The sequence below is a fragment of the Mya arenaria genome, chromosome 11 (genome assembly GCF_026914265.1).
Source record: "Mya arenaria isolate MELC-2E11 chromosome 11, ASM2691426v1".
Classification (NCBI taxonomy): Eukaryota; Metazoa; Mollusca; class Bivalvia; order Myida; family Myidae; genus Mya; species Mya arenaria.
In genome coordinates this window covers 56,670,413-56,694,673 of record NC_069132.1, presented here as the reverse complement: position 1 = coordinate 56,694,673, position 24,261 = coordinate 56,670,413, and the positions used below count along the sequence as shown (strand labels likewise).

The window sequence follows — 24,261 nt, the reverse complement described above, 5'->3', positions numbered from 1 at the left end:
GCATATATGAAGAGACAATACAATGCTTACTGGTTGAGAAGCAGTTTCCGACGGAAAGCAGTTTCCGACAAATCGCTTTTTCGCCTACTTTCTTTAGATCTTCATAAAAAATGTACTGTAATTCAACTATATCCTAACTAGGCAATCAAAAGTTGAAATTATTTCCGAGACACGTAAGTAACTTTTACTATTATTTAATGTTTATTTTTCATTTTGTACACAAACTTGCACGTGGGGGATCGGCACGCGCAGCGTATTGCGCATGCGTGTGAACCTAATTTGCATATCTATGAATAGCTACAAGGTTTTCCTAAATTGACTTATACAAATGATGATCATTGTGTACATATTTGTGAACACTGGTGTCATGCTTATTTCGCACCCACATTCATTTAAATGTATACAAACACAAGTTTCTATCAGAAATGAATCAAAATATCATTGATATTCAGTGTCTGCCTGATTTCGAGTATGAATTGACTGTCGTAAATTTTAGGGTTTAAATTTTTCGTAAATGCTGAAAAAATAAAAAATATTTATCTTATTACAGTCTTATATTTAGTATATTAAATAAAAAGATAATAAAAACTAACAATAGGCACCTTAAATCTGCCCCGCATTCGATTTGTCGGAAACTGCTTCTCATCACAAGCTAATCAAAGCAGAGTAAGTACCCTCTTTGCGCCCCTATTAGATACACTATATGTGACGTCACACATGTGAAAAATATATCGACAATAGCAACTTGAGCTGTAGTTTTCTTAAATGTGAACAATTTTAGTAGGTACTTAAACACGTATAATTAATTCAATAAAAACGTATAAAAACTGTCGGAAACTGCTTCTCAACCAGTATAGCATTTTTTTTTACATATATACCACTTTATAATAGAATGTCCTTATTTTTTTAAACTGAGAAATAAAAAACGTTAATAAAATCTTATGTTACACTTATGTAATTTGAAAGCATTTGGAACTCAATCTATAATACATTTTTAACATATTTGAACTCAATTTATACTTTTGTATTTCTTAAACATTGTCTGCTAAATCATGATATTTTGATATATTATGAAGAATTTTATTTAAAGTTCAACCCATTTTATTGTCTTTTTTATTGATGACAAAATGCTTTAAAAAAAGTGTTTAAAAAAAAAACTAAAAGAAAAACAAACGCTGTTTCAATTAATTGATGGCGCAGTACCATGCACATAATGTATTGTGTGAGGATTTCCTCAGGGAGATAGGGAAGATTTATGGCTAAGTGACTAAATAGGTAAATGGACAGTCGAGCATTTTTTTATTTATTTCAATGTAAATATTTAATGAATTATTGTATTATCATGTGTTTTAAGTATGTATATTTTGTATGTATTACATATTTTTTGTTTATTATATTTTTAGTCTTAATATAATTTTGATTTTTAAAAGAAATTTCAAAATAAATTGTTTACTGTTGTAGTTATTTTCTTAAAAAGGTGAGAAATTAAGTGGTTGAAAAGTCTTCGTTTATTAGGGGTTGAAATGTCTTTGTTTAAGGTGGGGTTGAAGTCTTAGCACTTTTAGGGGTTGAAATGGCAAAGGGGTTGAAAAGTCTTTGATTTCACAAATGACAAAGGGGTTGAAAAGTCTTGGGGTTGAAAAGTCTGACAGCCATTGGAAAGTCGAGAATATACATTTTGAACTGAAATAAGTTTAACAGTCATGTAGTGGAAAAATGTTAAGATAATTTGAACTAAATGAGTGTGAGAGAATATATTTTAAAAACGTTTATATACACTTTCCAATTAAGATCTAAGGTAAACAAAGTGTAATAAACATGGCCACAAAAATAGAGGAAAGCCTAGCAGTTATGACGTTATCAAAACCTAACCAGGAAGTAGAAGCTGCAGTGATTGTGGGGATAGACTTTGGGACCACATACAGTGGCTATGCCTTCATGTTCACCAGCGATCCAACCTCCATCTACACAACAATGGGGGAGGAAAGACAACCAACCTGTTTGCTCCTCAACCCAGATAAGACTATCAATGCCTTTGGTAAACAGGCTCTTGAGAAGTACACAGAGTTAGAACCAGAGGAACATCAGTCATACTTCTTTTTCCACCACTTCAAGATGAAACTGTATGAAAGTGAGAGACTTACAAGAGAAACAACTCTCCAAGATCTAACTGGAAAGGAAATGAAAGCTATGGATGTTTACAGAAATGTCTTACAGTATTTCAAACAAAGAGTAATGGAACATGTTGGCCAAGTAAAAAGTGATGAAACCATTCATGGATTTTCTTCAAAGCAAATTCTGTGGATGTTGTCAATACCTGCCATATGGACAGATTCTGCTCGACAGTTCATGCGAGAAGTCGCCAAAAATGCAGAACTGGAAAATGTCCGGCTCGTCTTAGAGCCAGAGGCTGGTGCTTTGTTTGCCATTGATAAGCCACTAAAACTGAGAGAGGACAAATCAACAGAAAAGTTTCCAGCTGGACACAAGTACATTTTAGCTGACCTTGGGGGAGGGACCATTGACATTTGTGTCCATGAAATCTTTGAAAGTGGTACACTCTGTGAACTGTTCAGAGCAACAGGAGACTATGCTGGTGGCTCCAGAGTGAATCATGAGTTTGACCAATTTTTTATAAGATTGTTTGGGGCTCCAGCACTCAATGAATTCAGAAATGAATTTGCACATGCTTACCAAGAATTTATGAAGTCAGTTGAAACAAAAAAGTTAACATTTTCACAATGCACAGAAAAATTAACGTTTTTGCTAGACTACGATTATGTTACATTAGTGGAAACTGAAAACAGAGAATCCATTCAAGAAATGATATCAGAGTCAAGGTATAAAGATCTTGTGCAATACAAAAAGGCAAGTCGCCGTCTTATTTTAAACTTTTTAGTTGTGAAGGAGTTCTTTGACAGCTCTGTGGATGTCATCATTGACAAGCTGAAAGAGATTCTGTCTGCCTGTTCCCAAGACAACATCACTTCTCTCCTGCTGGTTGGTGGTTATTCTGAGTCACCTTATGTGAGAGAAAGGATACAGCAAGAATTTCCCCAACTGACCACTGTGATAGTAGAAGATGGGAGACTGGCAGTGATGAAAGGGGCTGTAATGATGGGACTGAAGCCCAGAAACATCATCCAGAGGAGGGCGCGATTCACATATGGGTTTATATCTAATCCAAAGTTTACAGAAGGAAAACATCCAGAACAGTTTAAGTACAATAAGTGTGGCGAGACCTGGTGTAAAGGTGTGTTTCACAAGCTGATAGAGCGGGGCCAGCTCCTGCAAAACCAGCAAGAGTTCTCAAGGGCATTCTACAACACCTTCAAAGAACCAGAGAGAAAACATGTGATATGGCATATATCACTGTGGCGGTCTCCCAGGTCTGAACCTAGATACTGCTACTTGGAGGAGGACCTGTGTGAGAGAGTGGGTAGTATCAGAATACAACCTCCTCCTGGGGGCTGGCCTGATGAGGTACATGGTACACACAAGTTGATAGCAGGGGAGACTGAGTTCACCATAAAATTACTTATAGAGGAGACTGGTGAGGAACATGAAGCAAACATTGACTTTCTGTAAACAATATTACCAGTTGGAAAAACACATATGCTGAATCTGAATGCCAAAGACTGTCAAACTGTTTGCAATACTCGAGGATTTACTGTTTTCTTTTTGTTATAAAATATTCCTGCTCATTATATGCATATTGTGGCTGTGATGTACAACAAATGGCAGTGATACTTTTGTTTATAAAGAATTTGTTAATTTATCATAATAATTATGCAATGTGATTCAATGTAGACATGTATCGGTGAAATAAACAAAACATTATTATTTTGAGTAGGTAAATGTTTGATCATTTTCACCCACATAAGAGGAGCCAAAACGCAAAAAAAATACAGATTCAACTAGAGATTGCTTTTTTGAAAAAGCGCATGTCTCCCCCATTGTGTGGTCGTAGGTGAGAAATAATCAATGATGGATCCCAAAATCAATAGGGGCCATCAACTAGTCATGACTAACTGGCATACCAAGTATGAAGTTCCTGGGTGTAAACGTTCTTGAGTTATTGAGCAGAAACCGGTTCTTCACCTCAAGGTCAGTGACCTTGACCTTTGACCAACTGATTGCAAAATCAACTAGACATCATGACCAACCTCACTTCAAAGTTTGGTGAACCTAGATCAAAGCATTCTCCTGATATTGCACGGAAATATTTTTTTACATTAGAGGTCACAGCGACGTTGACCTTTGACCTTGTGACCTCCCAAAATATAGGAGTTTTCTAAACCTCATGATCAACCTCCCTACCAAGTTTGGTGAACCTAGGTCAAACCATTCTCAAGATATTGAGCGGAAATGTTTTTTACATTGGGGGTCGCCGCGACCTTGACCTTTGACCTAGTGACCCCAAAAACAATAGGGATCTTCTACAACTCATGACCAACCTCCCTACCAAGTTTGGTGAACCTAGGTCAAACCGTTCTCAAGATTTTGAGCAGAAATGTTTTTTATATTGGGGGTCGCCGCGACCTTGACCTTTGACCTAGTGACCCCAAAAACAATAGGGATCCTCTACACCTCACGACCAACCTCCCTACCAAGTTTGGTGAACCTAGGTCAAACCATTCTCAAGATATTGAGCGGAAATGTTTTTTACATTGGGGGGTCGCCGCGACCTTGACCTTTGACCTAGTGACCCCAAAAACAATAGGGATCCTCTACACCTCACGACCAACCTCCCTACCAAGTTTGGTGAACCTAGGTCAAACCATTCTCAAGATATTGAGCGGAAATGTTTTTTACATTGGGGGTCGCCGCGACCTTGACCTTTGACCTAGTGACCCCAAAAACAATAGGGATCCTCTACACCTCACGACCAACCTCCCTACCAAGTTTGGTGAACCTAGGTCAAACCATTCTCAAGATATTGAGCGGAAATGTTTTTTACATTGGGGGTCGCCGCGACCTTGACCTTTGACCTAGTGACCCCAAAAACAATAGGGATCTTCTACACCTCATGACCAACCTCCCTACCAAGTTTGGTGAACCTAGGTCAAACCATTGTCAAGATATTGAGCGGAAATGTTTTTTACATTGGGGGTCGCCGCGACCTTGACCTTTGACCTAGTGACCCCAAAAACAATAGGGATCTTCTACACCTCATGACCAACCTCCCTACCAAGTTTGGTGATCCTAGGTCATGCGGTTTTCCAGTTATCGATCGGAAACGAAGTGTGACGTACGGACGGACTGACGGACTGACGGACTACCGGACTACCGGACTACCGGACTGACGGACAGGGCAAAAACAATATGTCTCCCCCAGAGAGGGGGAGACATAATAATCAACCTATGGCTTTATTTTCAATATGTTTTTTCTATGCAAGTTGGACTCATCAGTAACAATGACCTTCACAGAGTTGTTCACATATAAACAGCATATATCATTTATTTAGCTAAATCTTTACCTTAGAAACAATCCAACAATTGGTTTTCACGGCATAAACAACATTCAATGCAGTTTCATGTAACACTTTTAGTTCTCATTATCACTCCTGCCTTGCTGTGAAATCAAAAAATGCTTACAAAATGTAATATCTGCAAGTAACCACCATGCAGCTAATATATAAACACGCAAATATTCATCATAACTGAATTGCAACAATAATGTTATGCAATAGGCAAAATGATAGCATCCCCGGAAACTATATCCGATATAAAAAACAATCAAGTAAATATACATACAGAGCTAGGATGCAGTTGTATGTGTTTTGTATAGTATGTATAAAACTCAAGGAAAAAAATGTGTTGCTGCTTTCAATGTTTTTAAATATATTGTAAACCAATATTCAGACAACATCAGCCTGGATATAAACATTAAAGAACAAGAACTCTTAAAAACCTGAGAGCAGGTTGTCCAGCACTTTTTGGCAAGAAATAAGGGCTAATTTTAGGGATAAAAAAAGAATTTTTAGGGCTAATTTAGGGCTAAAATTAGGAATTTAAGGGCTAAATATGGTGGTTGTAAACAACATAATGGACTGACCTCTGCAAATTTAACAAGAAATAAACTCACATACTATAAGTACAGGAATGACATACACCAGGGTTCCATTTTCTCAGCTGTTATTTTATGTTCAAGACACATTAAACATGAAATAGTGAGTGAATAAGTTTGTATTTTCAAAACTGTTAAGGCAATGAGAGAAGAAAAATGAAAAAAAGTAGGAATTGACATAAAAAATAAGGGCTTTTTAGGAATTTCCTTTGAATTTTGAGTTTCATTAGGATTTTGGCAAACTGAAAAAAATTAGGAATTTTTAGGGCCTCTGGACAGCCTGTAATAGCTCTCCCACTAATTTCATTTGAAAAACAGATGCGAATCTAGCCGTAGATTATACAATTTTTAAACCACTGTGAGAGTAACTTACTGTGAAGGTGTTGGGTAGGCAGTTATAATGGCACGGGCTTTGTCAGCAGACATGCCGTGTAGCTGGATCAGCTGTTTCCCAAACATCTCACGAACTGTCAGTGCCTGAAACATCAAATACATTCAATGTATAAATACAAGGTCATTTATTTTGCAAACCCTACAACAGGCACATTCTCGTGGCCTCTCAAAAAGGACATCACTAACTACCTAGGAAACAGATTTGTCAGCTAGTAGAGCTTTGTCTTCAAAATCAAGCTCTATTCAATTTAGTATCATCCAATTTAAAAGCACAAACCTTTGACTTAACAGATCCCTTGTTGAACTCCTCAAATACGGGCAGTTTCTGTTCGCAATCTTCAATGTTAGCCTGCACACAGCCCTCCTTCAGCTCATCCAGAGGACATGAGAACAGAGTCTTGCCCTGTTAATACACGTTGAAGTAAAATTTATTTTTACATTATAAAAGATACAAGAATCTTTTTTAAAGTTTGGTATATGATAACAAGAAACATTAGCTCAATGTGGAAGTATGATTTCATTTTCAACTAGTAAAAAGTAACAGTTAACTCAAATGCAGTGAATCAGATGTGTCGCCGGTTTATATAAACCGCCCATAATATTTCTTTAAGAACTCATTATGACCTTTAACCCCAAAATAGATAAGGGTCATCATGACCAATATGCATACCAAGATTGACAACTCTACAACCAGTTGTTCAAAAGTGATTGATTAGAACCTTATGGGCCCATAGTTTTTCTAGACAAGGACATCATGTCTTTGACCCCAAAATCAATAGAGGGCATCTTCTGACATTTGAAGACTGACTGGAAACAAAAGTGTAATGATTCTGTGATGATGAAAATTATGGCAAAGACCTAGACAAGTTAATTCCCATTTTGAATGCAACAAAAAAATGAGCTTTTCAGAATAAAAAAATCCACTTTTATAAATAATTATGAGGATCATATAGTTTTTTCTATAAAATATGGCCAATGTTTTAAATCCCTGTCAACAGCCATACATTTTTAAAGAGCCAGTTTCAGATTGAACACATTTTAAATCATTATATTTGTAAACTCACCCTGAACTGTGCCTGCAGGTATCGAGTAAACACTGTCAGAAAGGCAACTGTCTCCTTCACGTCCTTCGTTCTCTTTACCTTGAACCCATCTATCACCTACAACCATAGAAATAAGGCAATAAAGGGGAGTGTCAGTTGTCAAGTATTACAGGTGTCTGTTCCTCACCCATGAAGCTGTTGGCTCAAGCCAAATCTGGAGAACATTCTCTTGGCGAGACTGTTGTAACAAACTAAGCATGGTCATAATAGTATCAATACATAACTTTTACTTAAAATAACATTTTCTGCAGTCAGTACACAACACAAAAACATTTGGATAACTCCTCATATTCATATGAAACATAAATAAACAGTACTATACACAATGAGAATCGGAAGTTGTGTAGCGTTTTTTTACCTATGTGTTGGTGATTGTTTACCTGGGTGTTGGTGATTGTTTACCTGCATGTTGGTGATTGTTTACCTGCCTGATTGTTTTCAGTATATTTGTGATTGTTTACCTGTGTGTTGTGATAATTTACCTGCACGTTGGTGATTGTTTACCTGCATGTTAGTGATTGTTCACCTGTATGTTGGTGATTGTTTACCTGTATGTTGGTGATTGTTAAACTGCATGTTGGTGATTGTTTACCTGCATATTGGTTATTGTTCACCTGTATGTTGGTAATTGTTTACCTGTATGTTGGTGATTGTTAAACTGCATGTTGGTTATTGTTTACCTGCATGTTGGTGATTGTTTACCTGGGTGTTTGTGATTGTTTACTGGTGTGTTGGTGTTTTCCTGGGTGTTGGTGATGGTTTACCTGGGTGTTGGTGATTGTTTACATGGGAGTTGGTGATTGTTAACCTGTATGTTAGTGATAGTTAAACTGCATGTTGGTAATTGTTTTCCTGGGTGTTGGTGATTGTTAACCTGTGTGTTGGTGATTGTTTACCTGTGTGTTGGTGATTGTTTACATGGGAGTTGGTGATTGTTAACCTGTATGTTAGTGATAGTTAAACTGCATGTTGGTAATTGTTTTCCTTGGTGTTGGTGATTGTTTACCTGGGTGTTGGTGATTTTTTACCTGTGTGTTGGTGATTGTTTACCTGTGTGTTGGTGATTGTTTACCTCCATGTTGGTAATTGTTTACCTGTGTGTTGGTGATTTTTTACCTGTGTTTGTGATGTTTAACTTGTAAGTTGGTGTTTGCTTACTTGCATGTTGGTGATTGCTTACCAGTGTGTTGGTGATTGTTTACCTGCGTGTTGGTGGTTGTTTACTTGTTTGTTGGATATTTTTAACTTGTAAGTTGGTGATTGTTTACCTGCGTGTTGGTGATTGTTTACCTGAGTGTTGGTGATTGTTTACCTGCATGTTGGTGATTGTTTATCTGTGTGTTAGTGATTGTTAACCTGCATGTTGGCGATTGTTTACCTGGGTGGTGGTGATTGTTTACCTGTGTGTTGGTTATTGTCTGTCTGATGGTGTTTTCTGGCAGACTGAAGTGTTGGAGGGAGCCATGGTCTTCTATCAAATACATCGGGTGCTGAAGACCACAAAGCTTCAGTCGGAACTGAAATCATGACTTTCATAAATAGTTGCACATCATTAAATACATGTATATACAATATTAACATACCTCATTAAAATAGAAGATTTGTAATACTTTTGATGTTGAAGGTACTCAATGATAATTTGACATACATGTACAAGCTGGAATTTTAAATTAGCACTAGCCAGCAAGCCCAGGGACCATTTTTACTGAAAAAAAAAATAACAGCAGTGAAATTAACAGGAGATTTCACTGAAAAGCATAACTGAAGCAATTAAGTTACATAAACCCACCTTCTGTTCCTTGTATCTGCCGTCTATACAGCTAGAGACAAGATCGTCCATTCTCTTCCTCTCTACAATGTAGTGTAGAACCAGTTCCCTGGCCGCAGATCGACCCAACTCTCCTGAAAAAGAACAATTAAGATTCATTTATGGCAATATCTTTGTCTCACCTGATGTGGATTTCTCTTTCCGTTTAAGTCACATCTATAAAGTAGGCTTATATATTCCTCTCTGCAATAAAGTGTAAAACAAGTTCCCTTACTGCAAGTTGACCTACATGTACTGTTCTGCATTGGACCAGTTACGATTTCAACTCTCAGCTGAAAGAGTTCACTTATAGTTTTAGTCATACCTTTTAAGGGACACAATAAAAAATTCCTTCCTTCAATAAAGTGTCGTAACAGCTACCTCACAAAACAAGTCCAATTTTTTTATTTATTATTTAAATGTTGGCCAAATTAAGTATAACTCAAATTTTGAGACAGAATTATGCAAATCAAATGTATCACCTGTTGGGAGCACACATTATTTTGACAATTCAATGGCCTTAAATATAGGGTGACACTCACAATTTGACAGTTACAGTAATTAAACTTAGTCAAGGTATTATGTCAATAAGCATTGCTGTCAAGTTTTGTAAAGACTGGGAAAGAAATATCTAAGTCAGAGAATGGAAATGAAAGTGTGATGCCACAGACTCATACCTTAATGCCGCTGTTAGACAACATGATTGCTATGAGTCTGCAATAGAAAATTATGCTTCACATGCGACACAACAATCCATTTTACCAAAACTTGGTTTGACGATAGTGTCAAACTTGATTACTGCAAGCCTAGAGTACCCACCTAGTTTTTGAGGGGTTTTCTCCCTGGCGATCCACAGCAGGTCTCCAACATGTAGCTTCCTTAGGTCACACTGCACCCCATTCTTAACGAGATCTGGGAATAGCGTCTTGCTGCTCCCTTTCGATCTGGAATATGCAGAAAGCTCTATTATGATCACCAATTTGAATTAACTTATGTTAGTGGCACCTAATTTGACTTTCTTTGATGTTGATTTTCTTTCAAAGTTGAACATAATGTTCAATCTTTCATATTGTACAAAGAAATATAACACTTCTGATATAACAAAAATATCTTGTTTAAAAACATATCATTTTCAGTGTAACGTCAACAATTTTACTATTCAAAGTGGAGGCTTGATTTACACTTGGAAAGTCTCCATCAAAATTGATTTTCCAGCCATTCTTTTAAATCAATCACTTGATTGCAATACTTTTTTTGTATAAAGGAAGATCTGGTTGAATAAATTTCATTTAAATTTTGATAACATTTTGAAAATATTTGAATGGAAAACAAAACAGACCACCAAAAATCATAGATCTTTTGTATATATGAAACAGGGCTTCTAAAAGTTTGGAACCTCAATCGGTCCGGACCCGGGGACCCCCCCCCCCCACAAAGGCCTGTTCAAAAGTCTGATTATACCGAAATGTCACACATTTTTTGCGACATGTATTCTGTCAATATTTTTTCGCGATGTGGCAATTCGTAAGAGTGCTCTAGAACCATCATAGCTGATTTAGATAGTCATTGATGCAAGCTTAATTCAAATGAGATTCTCGAGTTCTGCGGGTTTCTAACAAGAACGGTGGCGAACGTAATTAACTATATCTAGATCTATAACCGGGGCTTCAAGCTATAAGTTTGATATCGACAACGCATTTTTCATTACTGTGAATTAAAATGACGTAAGCGGCGCACTCAGCTATCAGACTCTGTAGTTAATCAAGCGTGTCGCTGTTGATATCCTATATGATTAGGTTAATTAATTCGGAATTTTAATGCAAATCACGGATTTACAATGACAATTGCATTTATCTTTATAACCGTTTTTAACTAGCAATGCTTCTTTATTACAATTTAAATTTAACAGTTTGGTAGTCAACAAATGAATATATCATGTAATGATTGATGAAGACGTAGCATATTGCCATGTGATAATATGGACCGTACACTTAATCAGAATAGCTGCAAGCACATAATTAACTCATAATTTGTTTAATTGTGTCTTCTGTGACCTACCAATACACGTGAATGGACCGATTGCAAGCGTCTGCTAATTAACAGATATCAAGTGTTCAGCGTAGCGGAAAAAGCAGCTGGTCGCATTGGTCCGATGTTTACTAGGACACTTTTATTGGGGGTAATCTTGAATGTGTGAATGACCCAAGAATGTTTGTGTATTACAATTTCTACAAACTTTACTGACTCGTTTTGGACCGAAATTATAAAAAAATGAGAACATTTCTGACCGATTTTTTTTTACACTTTTTCGAAACTGAAATCGGTCTGGCTTGGTCAAAATCGGTCCAGACCGGCAAATTGCCGGTTTTAAGAAGCCCTGATATGAAACATACAATAGTTATGAAATGATGGTAAAAGTTTGAATAGGTCACTTACTGCCCATAGAATTCAGCATTATCTATACACAGAATGATGTCAAACTGGCCTGGGCGTAGAGTAAACATTGGAGTAGCAAGCTCTGACATCTCGGACCCGGTCGAGCCCACACTCTTGATTGACCCCTGGGAACTGCCATCCTCAGTCTCCATGGAGCTCAATACACTGAAGGCTTTGGGTGCTGGCTTAAAGACAGATCATACAATCTTTTACCAAGTCCACACTTCTTACTGACCCCTGGGAGCCCGACCCCTGTCTCCCTCTGTCTCCATGGAGCTCAATACACTAAAGGCTTTGGGTGCTGGCTTAAAAACAGATTATAAAATCTTTTACTGAGCTCACACCCCTGATTAACCCCTCTGAGCCCAACCCCTGGAAACTGCCTTCCTCAGTCTCCATGGAGCTCAATACACTGAAGGCTTTTGGTGCTGGCTTAAAGACAGATAATACAATAATTCAATGAATTTTAATTTCACTCTTAGCTAAGTCTTGGGAGCTAGACAGATTCTACAATGTTTAACTTTAGATTATAAATTATTTGAGTCTGGTTAAGCTTGATTGCAAAGCTGATCTGATTTACAGTTTAACTCTGTCTGTCTCCTTGGTAGAAACCCCTCAATGTCAATTTTATGAGATGACAGGACAGTCTTTCTTCACTACATCAAATCAATCTGAGGTTGGCCCCATTCACATTCAAATTTTTTGGCAAAATTCACAAATCAAGTATTTTTAAACTTTACAGCATTTTCCCCTATCACTTTGTTTATACGGCTTTATAAGTCGTAGTGTAGCCTGATTTTTTTCCACAGGTATAATATTCATTTAATTTTTTAAACTGTGTATTACATTTCAAAAATGGCAACCAGATACACAATATAATAAACAACAGGTGAGGTATCAATCAGGGATGGCGTTAAAAAAAGAGTGTAAGATTATTATAGACGTTATTATTATTATTATTTAAATCTATTTTCTTTCCTATCTGTATCTTCATTCTTCACCGATACTGCTTCATATGAGCCACCTCGCGAGATTTTGGGCCTTCAGACTGATTATTACAATTTTCAATGTTTTTGATTATTACAATTTTTCAATGCAGTTTAAATTTTTTTCAAATTTCTTTTATTAAAAGGATTGTGATTGGCCCATCATTTTTTTTGAAAGTTTCAGACAAAAATAAGCAGTTATATGTATGCTTTTTAGACATTACTGAGAAAAGACAGACAAAATGCGGATAAGAAAAATATCATCTAATTCCATTTGTACAGTACTGTACGGTATCTTTCAGAAAAGGGTTTTATAAGAACAAATACATACCTTGGAGAACTTAGCCCCAGATATGGCAGACACCGAGGGCAGTGAATCCAGGGAGCTCTCTTCTGAGTCCAGGACAACAACATTGTCTTCCGTCCCTGTACATGGCCTTGTAGTAGCTGCCATCATGTCCATCTGTATCAGGGGAAGTAACTGTGGCATGGTTTGTTTAGGCTTTGTAGCTCTGCTTGCTTTCTGGGTTTTGCTCGCTGGCTTTTGCTTTCCTTTTGGATCTGAAGTTGATGGATAAATGTCATGTTATTTTTGTTTCCCAGTGTTTATCAAGATCTTCCCACAACCACTGGCTGCATTTTGGCTTGACCCCGCCATGCCTCCATCACAACTTAAGTTTTTTAAATGCCATAAGTGACAGAAGACTAGACTTCAACTTCCAGTCAAATCTACGTATTATCACAGTTGAATAGACAGATTGATATACAAGGAGATAAGAGCAACGTGCTTACTCTTTTTAAAAAGACCTTTTTTAATTGTCTAGTCTTGCAAAAGTTCTATTCTTTAACTGCATTTTCACATCAAATTAAGCCTGTCAAAACTAAATAAAGATGCTGCGGAGTGAGTGACAAAGCCAATTTGTTGTTTGCCTTTAAAAAGGGGCATAACTTGACAATTAATAAAACAAGAGTTACAAGCCTTGTTGTTCAACTTTGTATTCTCTCTTGCAAAATATGAGCAAAGTTTCAGTTACATATCTTGAACTATTTTTGAGTTACGGCCATGACAACAATGAACTTGAGCCTCACAGAAGCAAAGATTTGTACACATTGAATAAAAAGATATTTGTAATACATTTGTAATGTTTACCTTATGTTTTACCTTCCACTAAGAATTATGCAATGAAACTTAAATTAGCAATATTGAGTATTGAGTCTCAACTCTGTACCTTTATAACCATCGTCGAGTTGACCATCGGTCAGTCCAGAGGCAGTGTCCAGCGCAGCCTCATTGGTCAGGTACACATATACACTCCGGTCAGTCTGTGGCCTGAACATACAAGACGGTCATCACAATAAAGATTTTGAATCAACAAGCTCCAATTTGTACATGTGTACTTGATTTTAATATTTTAAATGGTTCAATAATTAAAATAGTAGCGTGCATTTTATTTATTAAACTGGCTGGCTATCTATCCAGCATTTAGTTCAATTTTTTTTATTTTACAACAATAATGAAAGAAGTTTATACAAAGTAAGGGCTATTCCATTTAAACATATAACCCCTGGTGGAAAGGCACTTTTGAATTATGCCACACCCCTACAGAAGCAAATTTACCATTTTAGGGTCCAAATTAGCGAAAAAAAAGACACCCACCTCTATAGTTTTAAAAAAATTGCCTTCCCCCCCCCCGGGTTATATGTTTAACTGGAATAGCCCTAAGTACTTAAACGTTATATTAATTACTCTTGTTGGCACAACATAATGAAACATATGCAAGACTGGGATCTTGTAATGAGTTGGAAGAGTACCCAGAGGACACGCTGGTTTGTCAGGTTTGGTGACCAACAGAGTAAGTTGAAAGTAAGATGTGTGGAAGTAAAAGTATTGATCATGATCCATATCGGAAACACATGAAATACACTTACATTCCACCTCACTGCCTAAATTATAACAAACCTTGAGGTATCCAGTTTGTATCGGACACCAGACTGAAGGAGCTGTGTATAGTCACATCGTACCAGGAAACCCACGCCTATATCATCTGGATTAATATATACGTTGTATATACCCAATTATATCATTTAGAACAACATGAACATTCCTTCATACCTATACCATTTGGAACAATAATATATACATTCCATATCTCATGAGCATTATAGTGCTATACCCTGAGAAATATGATCTAAAATGCGGGGCATTATACTCGCACATTGAAACATGATGTTCTTGAAGCATTCGTCTTTGTATTTATATTTAAGGATAAAAACAGTACCCAGTAATATTTTAATCAATTTGTAAGTAATTTATAATAACATTATTTAGCTTAAGTCTGTAAAACATTGTTAAGTCAACGGGAATGGACTGAAAAATGTATCAAGAAAGAATATATGGGAACATTGCAACTTTCAATATATTTGTTTATAATATACCATAAGGTCAAGGGCAGTTAAAAATCATACAGTTTATTATATACATGGGGTCTACCAAAGCATTTCACCACCAAAACACCCGCTGAGCTCTCAAGTTTGGATTTACATTTTTTTCCAGATGTTGCCCCAATTTGTTATTAAAATAAAATCATCAAAAAGTTTTAATTACTTTCTGATAAACACCGCTATAATGTCAAGTTCCTTATAAACCTCACCATCAATGGAAACAACAGCATCATCCTTCAAAATGGTGTCTCTGCCGTCATCTGCGACATAGGTGTAGGCCAACCTGGTGATAAAACAAACCAATCAACCACATGGATGTACCAATACCTGTATCAACAAGAGCACATAAAGAAAATAATAAATTGTCGTTTAGGCCATAAATAATTTATAGTATGTATGGCGTTTCCATACCCACATTTGAAACTGTGGGAAGGTGAATAGTTTTTTTATAAGGTACTTCCTAACAGCTTAATTTCGAAATGAAAAACAAACACAAACATATGACCATCAACGAGGCTAAAACAAAAATTGGGTAGCAGGTATTTTTGTGACTCAGTCGGGAAACGCTTAACAAACCCTTCTTCTTAATTATGACCCTATCCAACTGCATTTGAACAATCAGGTATATGTTCATCCCACTGGCATTCATTTCATAAACATTCATGTAACATGTGTGCTCTGGATTCAGATAATGATGTTCTTCAATTTGGCTTTATATTTTCTTGAAGAGAAATAAAATTATCTCAAGGCCAAAAATATTTCTAATTTCTCGTCTGAATTTTAACAAGAATTAAGAAATGAAGTAATAAAACAGTTTTTATTTTGTCTTCTCCATATTTTTAAGCATTTAGCACATAGATTTTAACACAGTTTCTTTCATTTTTGTATCACTTCTCCCTTGGGACAAACTTTTTGAAATTACTGCACCTGGAAAGAATGATTATCTAAAACTTGATCTTTTTTTTGTGTTATTTGGAAAAAAAACTACCTGACTGAATGACTACTTGCTGCCTGTTCCTTATCTTCGCTCGTCAGTCGTGGAACATGGAACTGATCTGCCTCAGTATGTGTAGGAACAGGGGGTGGGGCTGGAGGATCTATGGTGTCCAGGATTCTGAATAATAGGCCAATTTATTGTACTTAGTTTGATTTTTGACAACATTTATCGGGGTACAAACTTCGGCCTACATTTTTGCGAGTTCAAAATTGGGCCCAATTTGTCAAAGTACAAACCTTGGGCCAATTAATTGGAGTAAAAACCTTTGCCAAATTTATAGAAGTATGAACCATATGCCATTTATCCAAGTGCAAACTTGGGCCAAATTTATCAGAGGACATACCTGGCACCAAATTTATCAGAGTTAAAACCTTGGGCCAAATTTATCATAGTACACATTCATTAAACCTTTTTGTTTACCTAAATGGAACATCAGCCCCACAACTGCCTGCTGTCTGGTCCACAACAAACTCCAGCCTGTGTGCCAGTTGACAGCCAATCTCTGACAAGGTGTATCTGCAATGATAGAGGCAGTAATTTTTCAGGTTATCTCTCTACTCAACTCTGTTACTCAACTCGAAAAATGTTTATTATTACATCAAGTTTGCATTAAGTTTCAAGTATAGGAATGAATGAAAGTCATAAAACATGACAATGTTTCTCACTCGAAAGAGGGGGAATAACTCATGAATATTTTTGCCAAAGTCATGAGACTTGCTACACATGCACCTATTGTCATAGTGGACATGTTTACTAAGTTTCATCTTAATACTCTTTTTTTAAAGGCTTTGAATTATCGCCATGGCTGAATACATTTTTCTTTCAAAAAAATCACACAAAAAAATCAGCATGGCGAAAGACATTGCAGGCAGAATTTGTATGATTATGTTGTAACTTACAACTATCGTCTTCACAATCAAGTTAAATGAGCATCTGTGTTACATGGATTGAAATTCAAACTTGCTCAAAGGTAAAAAAATGCTAAAACTATTTTCAGGCTAGTAGATTTTTTATATGAGCTTCTATTGAGTAGGGTTTATAAATGATAAACTTGATTTTATGTAAAATACAAACATTTGGGCTTGTTTTTCTTTATTTTGATAATGGGCTAAAGTACCTTGCAGGGCTGCTTTCCTTGACAACGAGCCCTTTCTTGATTAGTGTGCCCATGGATGACCAGGCTGTGTACCGGCACCCATGGTCCGGCTGCAGAGGAAATTCAATCAGACATAGAGAATGCAATCATAATGCATTTATCAAAATTAGACTTTTTGATGAACAAGCCCAGTCTCTCAATAGTGGTTGACATCTAAACTTCTAACAAGCTCTGCAATTTAATACCCAGAATTTCCGACCACCAACAAGTTATTGAGAGGAAAACCATTTCTTATAATTTACTAACAGTGGTCTTGACCTTCATCCCGACAACCCATAAAGCAGTAACCCAGGTGTGAGTTGTGTAGTGGTGTTGGTATCCACCTCTCACCAAAGAGGTTATGGGATTGATCCCATCAAGCTGAGAGTGGTCTAGTGTTATTGGTGTCCCTCTCTCATCCAAGAGGTTGTGGAGTTGATCCACACTAGGGTGACAGTGGTCTAGTGGTATAGGTATTTCACCCAAACGGTTGTGGGGTTGAGGGGTACATTCTCCTTGCCTCTTATAATGATAGACACCAGTACTGGTTTTTACCAAGGACACAAACTCACAGCTATTGGTATCAGTCTATAGCTATTTTCACAATGGATAAATATCAAATTACTGGTAGTATTGTAGACTAACAAAGAAATTTCAAGAACGAGTTTCAGAATATGCTTATTTAGAGTTTTAACCCAGATCAGTTTTTCTGAAAACCAGTCCCTGAACCTTGTTATGGAGTGCTCCTCTGTTTTCGTCTATATATTAATACCCAAGCTTGAACCAGTAACTAGTACATGAAGCTTAACTACCCTGCTTTTTAATTACAAGGCTCACTCATATCACATGCTAATTATTGAACATTGTCCATGGTAACATGGTACACAACAGTTGCTTCACTCACTCACAGTAACTATTACTTAGATTATTAAATTATTACATATCACTATTTGCTACTAATAAAATGTTCTTTTCTAAAACTTTGTCAAGTAAGTTACCAATGTGAATGACTTCTCTGCCAGTGGCTGGGCTTGTCTTATTAGATCTGGCTTCGTCAAGTAACCTACTGAGTTGGGGGACTGAAAATAGGCCAAAATTTAGGATTAGTACTACACATCAACAACAGCAGGTCTAACTGATTTTAATCGTATTAAAAAAACAAGAGGGCCAAATGGCCCTGAATCGCTCACCTGTCATATATTGCACATTCTTCCATTATATACAAATATTGAAAACCTAAGCCTATGAACACGGGGCGTGGCCATATTTTAAGTATTTAGCACTTATAGATTTTAACACAGTTTCTTTCAAACATATAGAGAAAACACATGACCCCCCGGGGCGGGGCCAATTTTGACCCAAGGGCCATAATTTGAACAATCTTGGTAGAGGACCATTTGGTGATCCTACCTACCATATATCAACGGCCTAAGCCTTGTGGTTTGGGAGAAGAAGATTTTTAAAGTTTTTCCTTTTGGTTGTCATGGCAACCAGAGTTCTGCATGGAATTGAATTCTTTGAACAACTTTGATAGAAGACCACCCAAGGAACATCCCTATGAAGTTTTATTAATATTGGCCCAGCGGTTAAGGAGGAGATGTCTTTTAAGTAAATTGTTGACGGACGATGTACGACGCACGACGGACGCCGGACAAAAGGCGATCACAAAAGCTCACCTTGTCACAAACTGACAGGTGAGCTAACAAGCATTTTCAAGCAAGTTGGAGTTAAATGTTGCTTCATTCAATCAAACTTATTCCAACTAGTATTTAATACTGACTTTCTAGCAGCTTCTCCAAATAAATCAGGGCTTATATTAGGGCTATTTCGAGATGAATTTAGGGTTTATACTACCATTCTCAGGACTCCACTCTAAAACCTTAGGGCTGTCAGAGGTACAATTTACCTGTTGAAAAAAATCCATATAACATATCAATTTTGAAGTATGAGCGTTCCTGCATGCCTTTACGTATGAGCATACTAGCATGTCTCTACGTATAAGTGCACCTGCATGTCTCTATGTATAAGTGCACCTGCAAGTATCCATGTATAAGTGCACCTGCATTTCTCTATGTATAAGTGCACCTGCAAGTATCCATGTATAAGTGCACCTGTGCATGTCTCAAAGTATGAGCATACCTGCATGTCTCTAAGTATGAGCGTACTAGCATGTCTCTATGTATAAGTGCACCTGCATGTCTCTGGGTATGAGCATACCTTCATGTCTCTGGGGGTAAGTGTATCTGCATGTCTCAAAGTATGAGCATACCTGCCTGTCTCTATGTATGAGCATACCTGCATGTCTCTATGTATAAGTGCACCTGCATGTCTCTAAGTATGAGCATACTAGCATGTCTCTGGGTATGAGCATACCTGCATGTCTCCATGTATAAGTGCACCTGCATGTCTCCATGTATAAGTGCGCTTGTATGTCTCTATGTATAAGTGCACCTGCATGTCTCCATGTATAAGTGCACCTGCATGTCTCTGGGTATAAGCATACCTTCATGTCTCCATGTATAAGTGCACCTGCATGTCTCTATGTATAAGTGAACCTGCATGTCTCCATGTATAAGTGCACCTGCATGTCTCTGGGTATAAGCATACCTTCATGTCTCCATGTATAAGTGCACCTGCATGTCTCCATGTATAAGTGCACCTGCATGTCTCTGGGTATAAGTGCACCTGCATGTCTCCATGTATAAGTGCGCTTGTATGTCTCTATGTATAAGTGCACCCGCATGTCTCCATGTGTAAGTGCACCTGCATGTCTCTGGGTATAAGCATACCTTCATGTCTCCATGTATAAGTGCACCTGCATGTCTCTATGTATAAGTGCACCTTCATGTCTCCATGTATAAGTGCACCTTCATGTCTCTATGTATAAGTGCACCTGCAAGTCTCCATGTATAAGTGCACCTGCATGTCTCCATGTATAAGTGCACCTGCATGTCTCCATGAATAAGTGCGCTTGTATGTCTCTATGTATAAGTGCACCTGCATATCTCCATGTATAAGTGCACCTGCATGTCTCTGGGTATAAGCATACCTTCATGTCTCCATGTATAAGTGCACCTTCATGTCTCCATGTATAAGTGCACCTGCATGTCTCCATGTATAAGTGCACCTGCATGTCTCCATGTATAAGTGCACCTGCATGTCTCCATGTATAAGTGCACCTGCATGTCTCCATGTATAAGTGTATCTGCATGTCTCAAAGTATGAGCATACCTGCATGTCTCTAAGTATGAGCTTACTAGCATGTCTCTATGTATAAGTACACCTGTATGTCTCTAGGTATGAGCATACCTTCATGTCTCTGGGTATGAGTGTATCTGCATGTCTCTAAGTATGATCATATCTGCATGTCTCTATGCATGAGCATTTTTGCATATATCTATGTATGAGCATACCTGCATGTCTCTATGTATGAGCATATCTGCATGTCTCTAAGTATGAGCATACATACATGTCTCTAGGTATGAGCTTGTCTCTGGGTATGAGTGTATCTGCACGTCTCAAAGTATGAGCAAATCTGCATGTCTCTAAGTATGAGTGTATCTGCATGACTCTAAGTATGAGCATACCTACATGTCTCTAAGTATGAGCATACCTGCCTGTCTGTAAGTATGAGCGTACTTGCATGTCTCTTAGTATGAGGGTACCTGCCTGTTCTAAGTATGAGGGTACCTGCCTGTCTATAAGTATTATCGTACCTGTATGCTTCTTATTGTGAGGATGTATGTTCCTGAGCCATATGTTGGCACAGGGCGTATGTCAGCAGCAGGGCGTATGGTCCAGAGCTAAATTCTGTCAAGTACCTGTGTGTCTCTGTACAATGTCAGCAGCAGGGCGTATGGTCTAGAGCCATATCCTGGCAAATACCTGTGTGTCCCTGTACAATGTCAGCAGCAGGGCGTATGGTCTAGAGCCATATCCTGGCACATACCTGTGTGTCTCTCTACAATGTCAGCAGCAGGGCGTATGGTCTAGAGCCATATCCTGGCACATACCTGTGTGTCTCTGTACAATGTCAGCAGCAGAGCGTATGGTCCAGAGCGATAGGCAGGTACATACTCTCCACTTTTCCTTCCTGATCTCTGGCGTTTCTGGAGAGAAAAGGCACAGTATGTAGATCAATCATTGAGGAAACACACTACAATTTAAGGGGCATTTCATCAATGTCACTTTTAAAGAACTTTCCCGTGGTACCCAATAATGCATTGTTCATTGAGACATTCTGCAAAAGAGAAAAAACAACTTAAGTCATCAAATTAGGCTATTAACAAATGTGTATTCTCACTCAGAACCCTTACTCTACTTCAGGTCAAAGGGGTCACAGCCCTTTGACAGATGACTTGAAACTAATCAGTGAATTCTAAAGGATAACAAAATCGACTAAAATCATCATGATTGTTCAATCAGTGTAACTTTTATCATAACAAAATTACCGTACACTATTAAATATAGTATCATAAGTCATTTTAGGACTTTAAAAGTGAGTAATATTGAATATCCAGGGATGAAAAGATACTTTTTATAGGAGACTGAAGTATATTTGACCCTAAAATGCTCTGTGACAACCTTCTACTCTGACAGCTAACAAAATTTTGCAACAAGCTTGTCCATCATGACATTTTGAGTATTTATACCCAGAAATCATTATACCAGTGCAGGGCTGGCAGGTTTGTGCTAGTGTTCACCACAGTACAACTGTTTAGAGAATAATTTAATAAAAACATATCAACTTTTTACCCTGGCTGGTTGCTGTGACTCTTCATCCACGTCACTGTCCGAGAGTTCATGTGCACCACCTGATATATAGAATATAACACAAAATCATGCATCAAAAATTCCTAGTATTTTAAAATCATCCGATCATTTTAGCTAGACTTCCAATAATTTTTACTGTTGACATTTTTTTGTTTAATATTGTTTAAGTATTTATTGAATATTTTAGTTCACTCAAAACCATCAAATAAGAATTTAATCAAGCAAATGCATAGTAGAAAGCAAACCTGCATTTCTAGCATGGTTATTTTTAATGCGGGATTTATCCTGAGGGTTCACATCTCTGGGTTTTGCTCTGTCTGGCTTATCAGCACTGTACTGCTGTATGCTCTCTTCCCCAGGTAGTGATACAGGATCTGTTGTACCATACTGGGCGATGTGCTCTGTCAGTTTGTCATCAAGCATCTTACAGATCTTGTCACCTGCACATTAGACATTTAATGTTTACAAAGTGCAAATAAGTTTACTATTTTATCATTGCAGATAAAGTTAAATATTGAAGCTTGCTGACCTGATATAATTTTGGTATCATTTTACGCATAATGGTTTCACACAGTGATTTCTAATATGCATTTTTTTAGTGTTTTATTCAGCGGTTTGTGAAAATAGCTACAAAAAGCCTAAAATTGTGAATAATGATAGAATAGAATCATACAAAGAAATAAAAAAGCACTTCAATGTACAGAATTTGATAAACTCTAAAAGATAAGCAACATAAGGAAAACAACTGTACTAATTTACTAGTTAAGTGATGAGACTGTGAATTTTGAGTCAATTTTTGTGTGTTTTAAACAGTACACCTTTTGCAGGGTGAGTTCTAATTCTAATATACCTAAACATTAATGCATACCAAAATTCTCTAAAACTTTGCACTCCTTCCCATTTTCCAACTTCAATGGAAACTTCAGTAGAGCTTTTAGAGCCTGGAAACAAAGAATAAATTATTGCAACTTGTGAAGACAACTTAACATACAATTTCAATGAAACTCAAAGAATTATCAAGTCCATAGAACAACAGTGAAAATGAAAAGCTAGGAGTTGGACTACAACCTTGCCGTAAGTATACTGGCTTTTCATGCCCTTTTCTGCAGCTGAATCCCGCCACTCCTCTAGCCACTGAGCAAAAAGAGGGTTCGGACAAGTTCCTCTTTTCTTTTTTTTCTTTCCATATAATGGGTGTCGTTCCATTTTGTAAGTTGGCACTGGGACCAACAATTAGATAATCATACTCTGAGGTTGGCAGGATGTTGTTGAGCTGTCAAAATTTGGCGCCAAATTTCACCTACAATTGAACCGAAGGAAAAACTAGCAAAACAAAAGGTTAAACCATACTATTATAGCCCGGCAAGACAGACACAACTGCAAAAATAACATATATCTCATCAGCACATATTTAATAATTTCTTTTATATTAGAAGTGGCTAAAGAGCCTAACCCCTACCATTTAGCAACAAGGCTATTGTTAGAATCGATGTTTACTTGTACCGTTGGGGTGCGGGGTGATACAGGAATCCAGTGGATTTCACGTGAAATCCTCTCAAAACATGATATCCACTCAGAACTCAGTTATTTTATTTTTTTTTGTATACATATTAGAAAGTGCCTCATGAAGGGTTTATATTTTGCTTATGATAAAAAAGGTAATTGTAATTTAAAAGTAGAAAAAAAATGCATGCAGTGTTGAAAAAAAATACCTTGCCTTAATTAGATTTAAAAATAGAAGCTCAGGCTATTTCTTCAGAAACAGATTTTTCATATATGCATTACATTATAACTTCATCAAAAAGTTTATAAATACTAATCTAGATGATATTGAAATTGTCTGTAACTTTCCTGTATAGATGTTACGTAACTATATTCACGATTATTTTCATTACTTTTCATAAATAAACATCTTAAAAGCCTAGTTTGAGCGTTTGATACTGAATGTGTCTATTTATCTTTATCTATAAAAAGAGCACTAACGGGAATTATCCTACCAAATGGCCCACTAACCAGGCTTTAATTTTGAATGTTTAGAAAATGATAAAATGCTTATTCATACTTTTGTAATGAGATTACCCATTGTAACAATGTTAGCCCCAATGGGTCGGGACAATAA

The 24,261-nt window shown here is 37.0% G+C and overlaps 1 protein-coding gene across 1 annotated transcript in view; it reads right to left on the bottom strand.

Moving 5' to 3' along the window:
• The window catches only part of LOC128207811 (crossover junction endonuclease MUS81-like), a 41,550-nt gene extending 17,885 nt beyond the window's left edge, over nucleotides 1–23,665 (bottom strand). The window contains exons 1-21 of the mRNA XM_052910952.1: nucleotides 23,602–23,665; nucleotides 23,211–23,442; nucleotides 23,011–23,083; nucleotides 22,388–22,582; nucleotides 22,125–22,183; nucleotides 21,383–21,478; nucleotides 18,368–18,448; nucleotides 17,352–17,440; nucleotides 16,655–16,750; nucleotides 16,226–16,351; nucleotides 15,447–15,520; nucleotides 14,756–14,840; nucleotides 14,025–14,125; nucleotides 13,127–13,356; nucleotides 11,810–11,994; nucleotides 10,193–10,317; nucleotides 9,356–9,468; nucleotides 8,967–9,083; nucleotides 7,528–7,623; nucleotides 6,741–6,866; nucleotides 6,444–6,547 (exon numbers count right to left, since the gene is read on the bottom strand). Coding sequence (XP_052766912.1) covers nucleotides 6,444–6,547; nucleotides 6,741–6,866; nucleotides 7,528–7,623; nucleotides 8,967–9,083; nucleotides 9,356–9,468; nucleotides 10,193–10,317; nucleotides 11,810–11,994; nucleotides 13,127–13,356; nucleotides 14,025–14,125; nucleotides 14,756–14,840; nucleotides 15,447–15,520; nucleotides 16,226–16,351; nucleotides 16,655–16,750; nucleotides 17,352–17,440; nucleotides 18,368–18,448; nucleotides 21,383–21,478; nucleotides 22,125–22,183; nucleotides 22,388–22,582; nucleotides 23,011–23,083; nucleotides 23,211–23,348 — 2,309 coding nt within the window. The 5' untranslated portion in view covers nucleotides 23,349–23,442; nucleotides 23,602–23,665. The remainder of the gene's footprint in view (nucleotides 1–6,443; nucleotides 6,548–6,740; nucleotides 6,867–7,527; nucleotides 7,624–8,966; nucleotides 9,084–9,355; nucleotides 9,469–10,192; nucleotides 10,318–11,809; nucleotides 11,995–13,126; nucleotides 13,357–14,024; nucleotides 14,126–14,755; nucleotides 14,841–15,446; nucleotides 15,521–16,225; nucleotides 16,352–16,654; nucleotides 16,751–17,351; nucleotides 17,441–18,367; nucleotides 18,449–21,382; nucleotides 21,479–22,124; nucleotides 22,184–22,387; nucleotides 22,583–23,010; nucleotides 23,084–23,210; nucleotides 23,443–23,601) is intronic.
• Nucleotides 23,666–24,261: the final 596 nt, after the last annotated feature.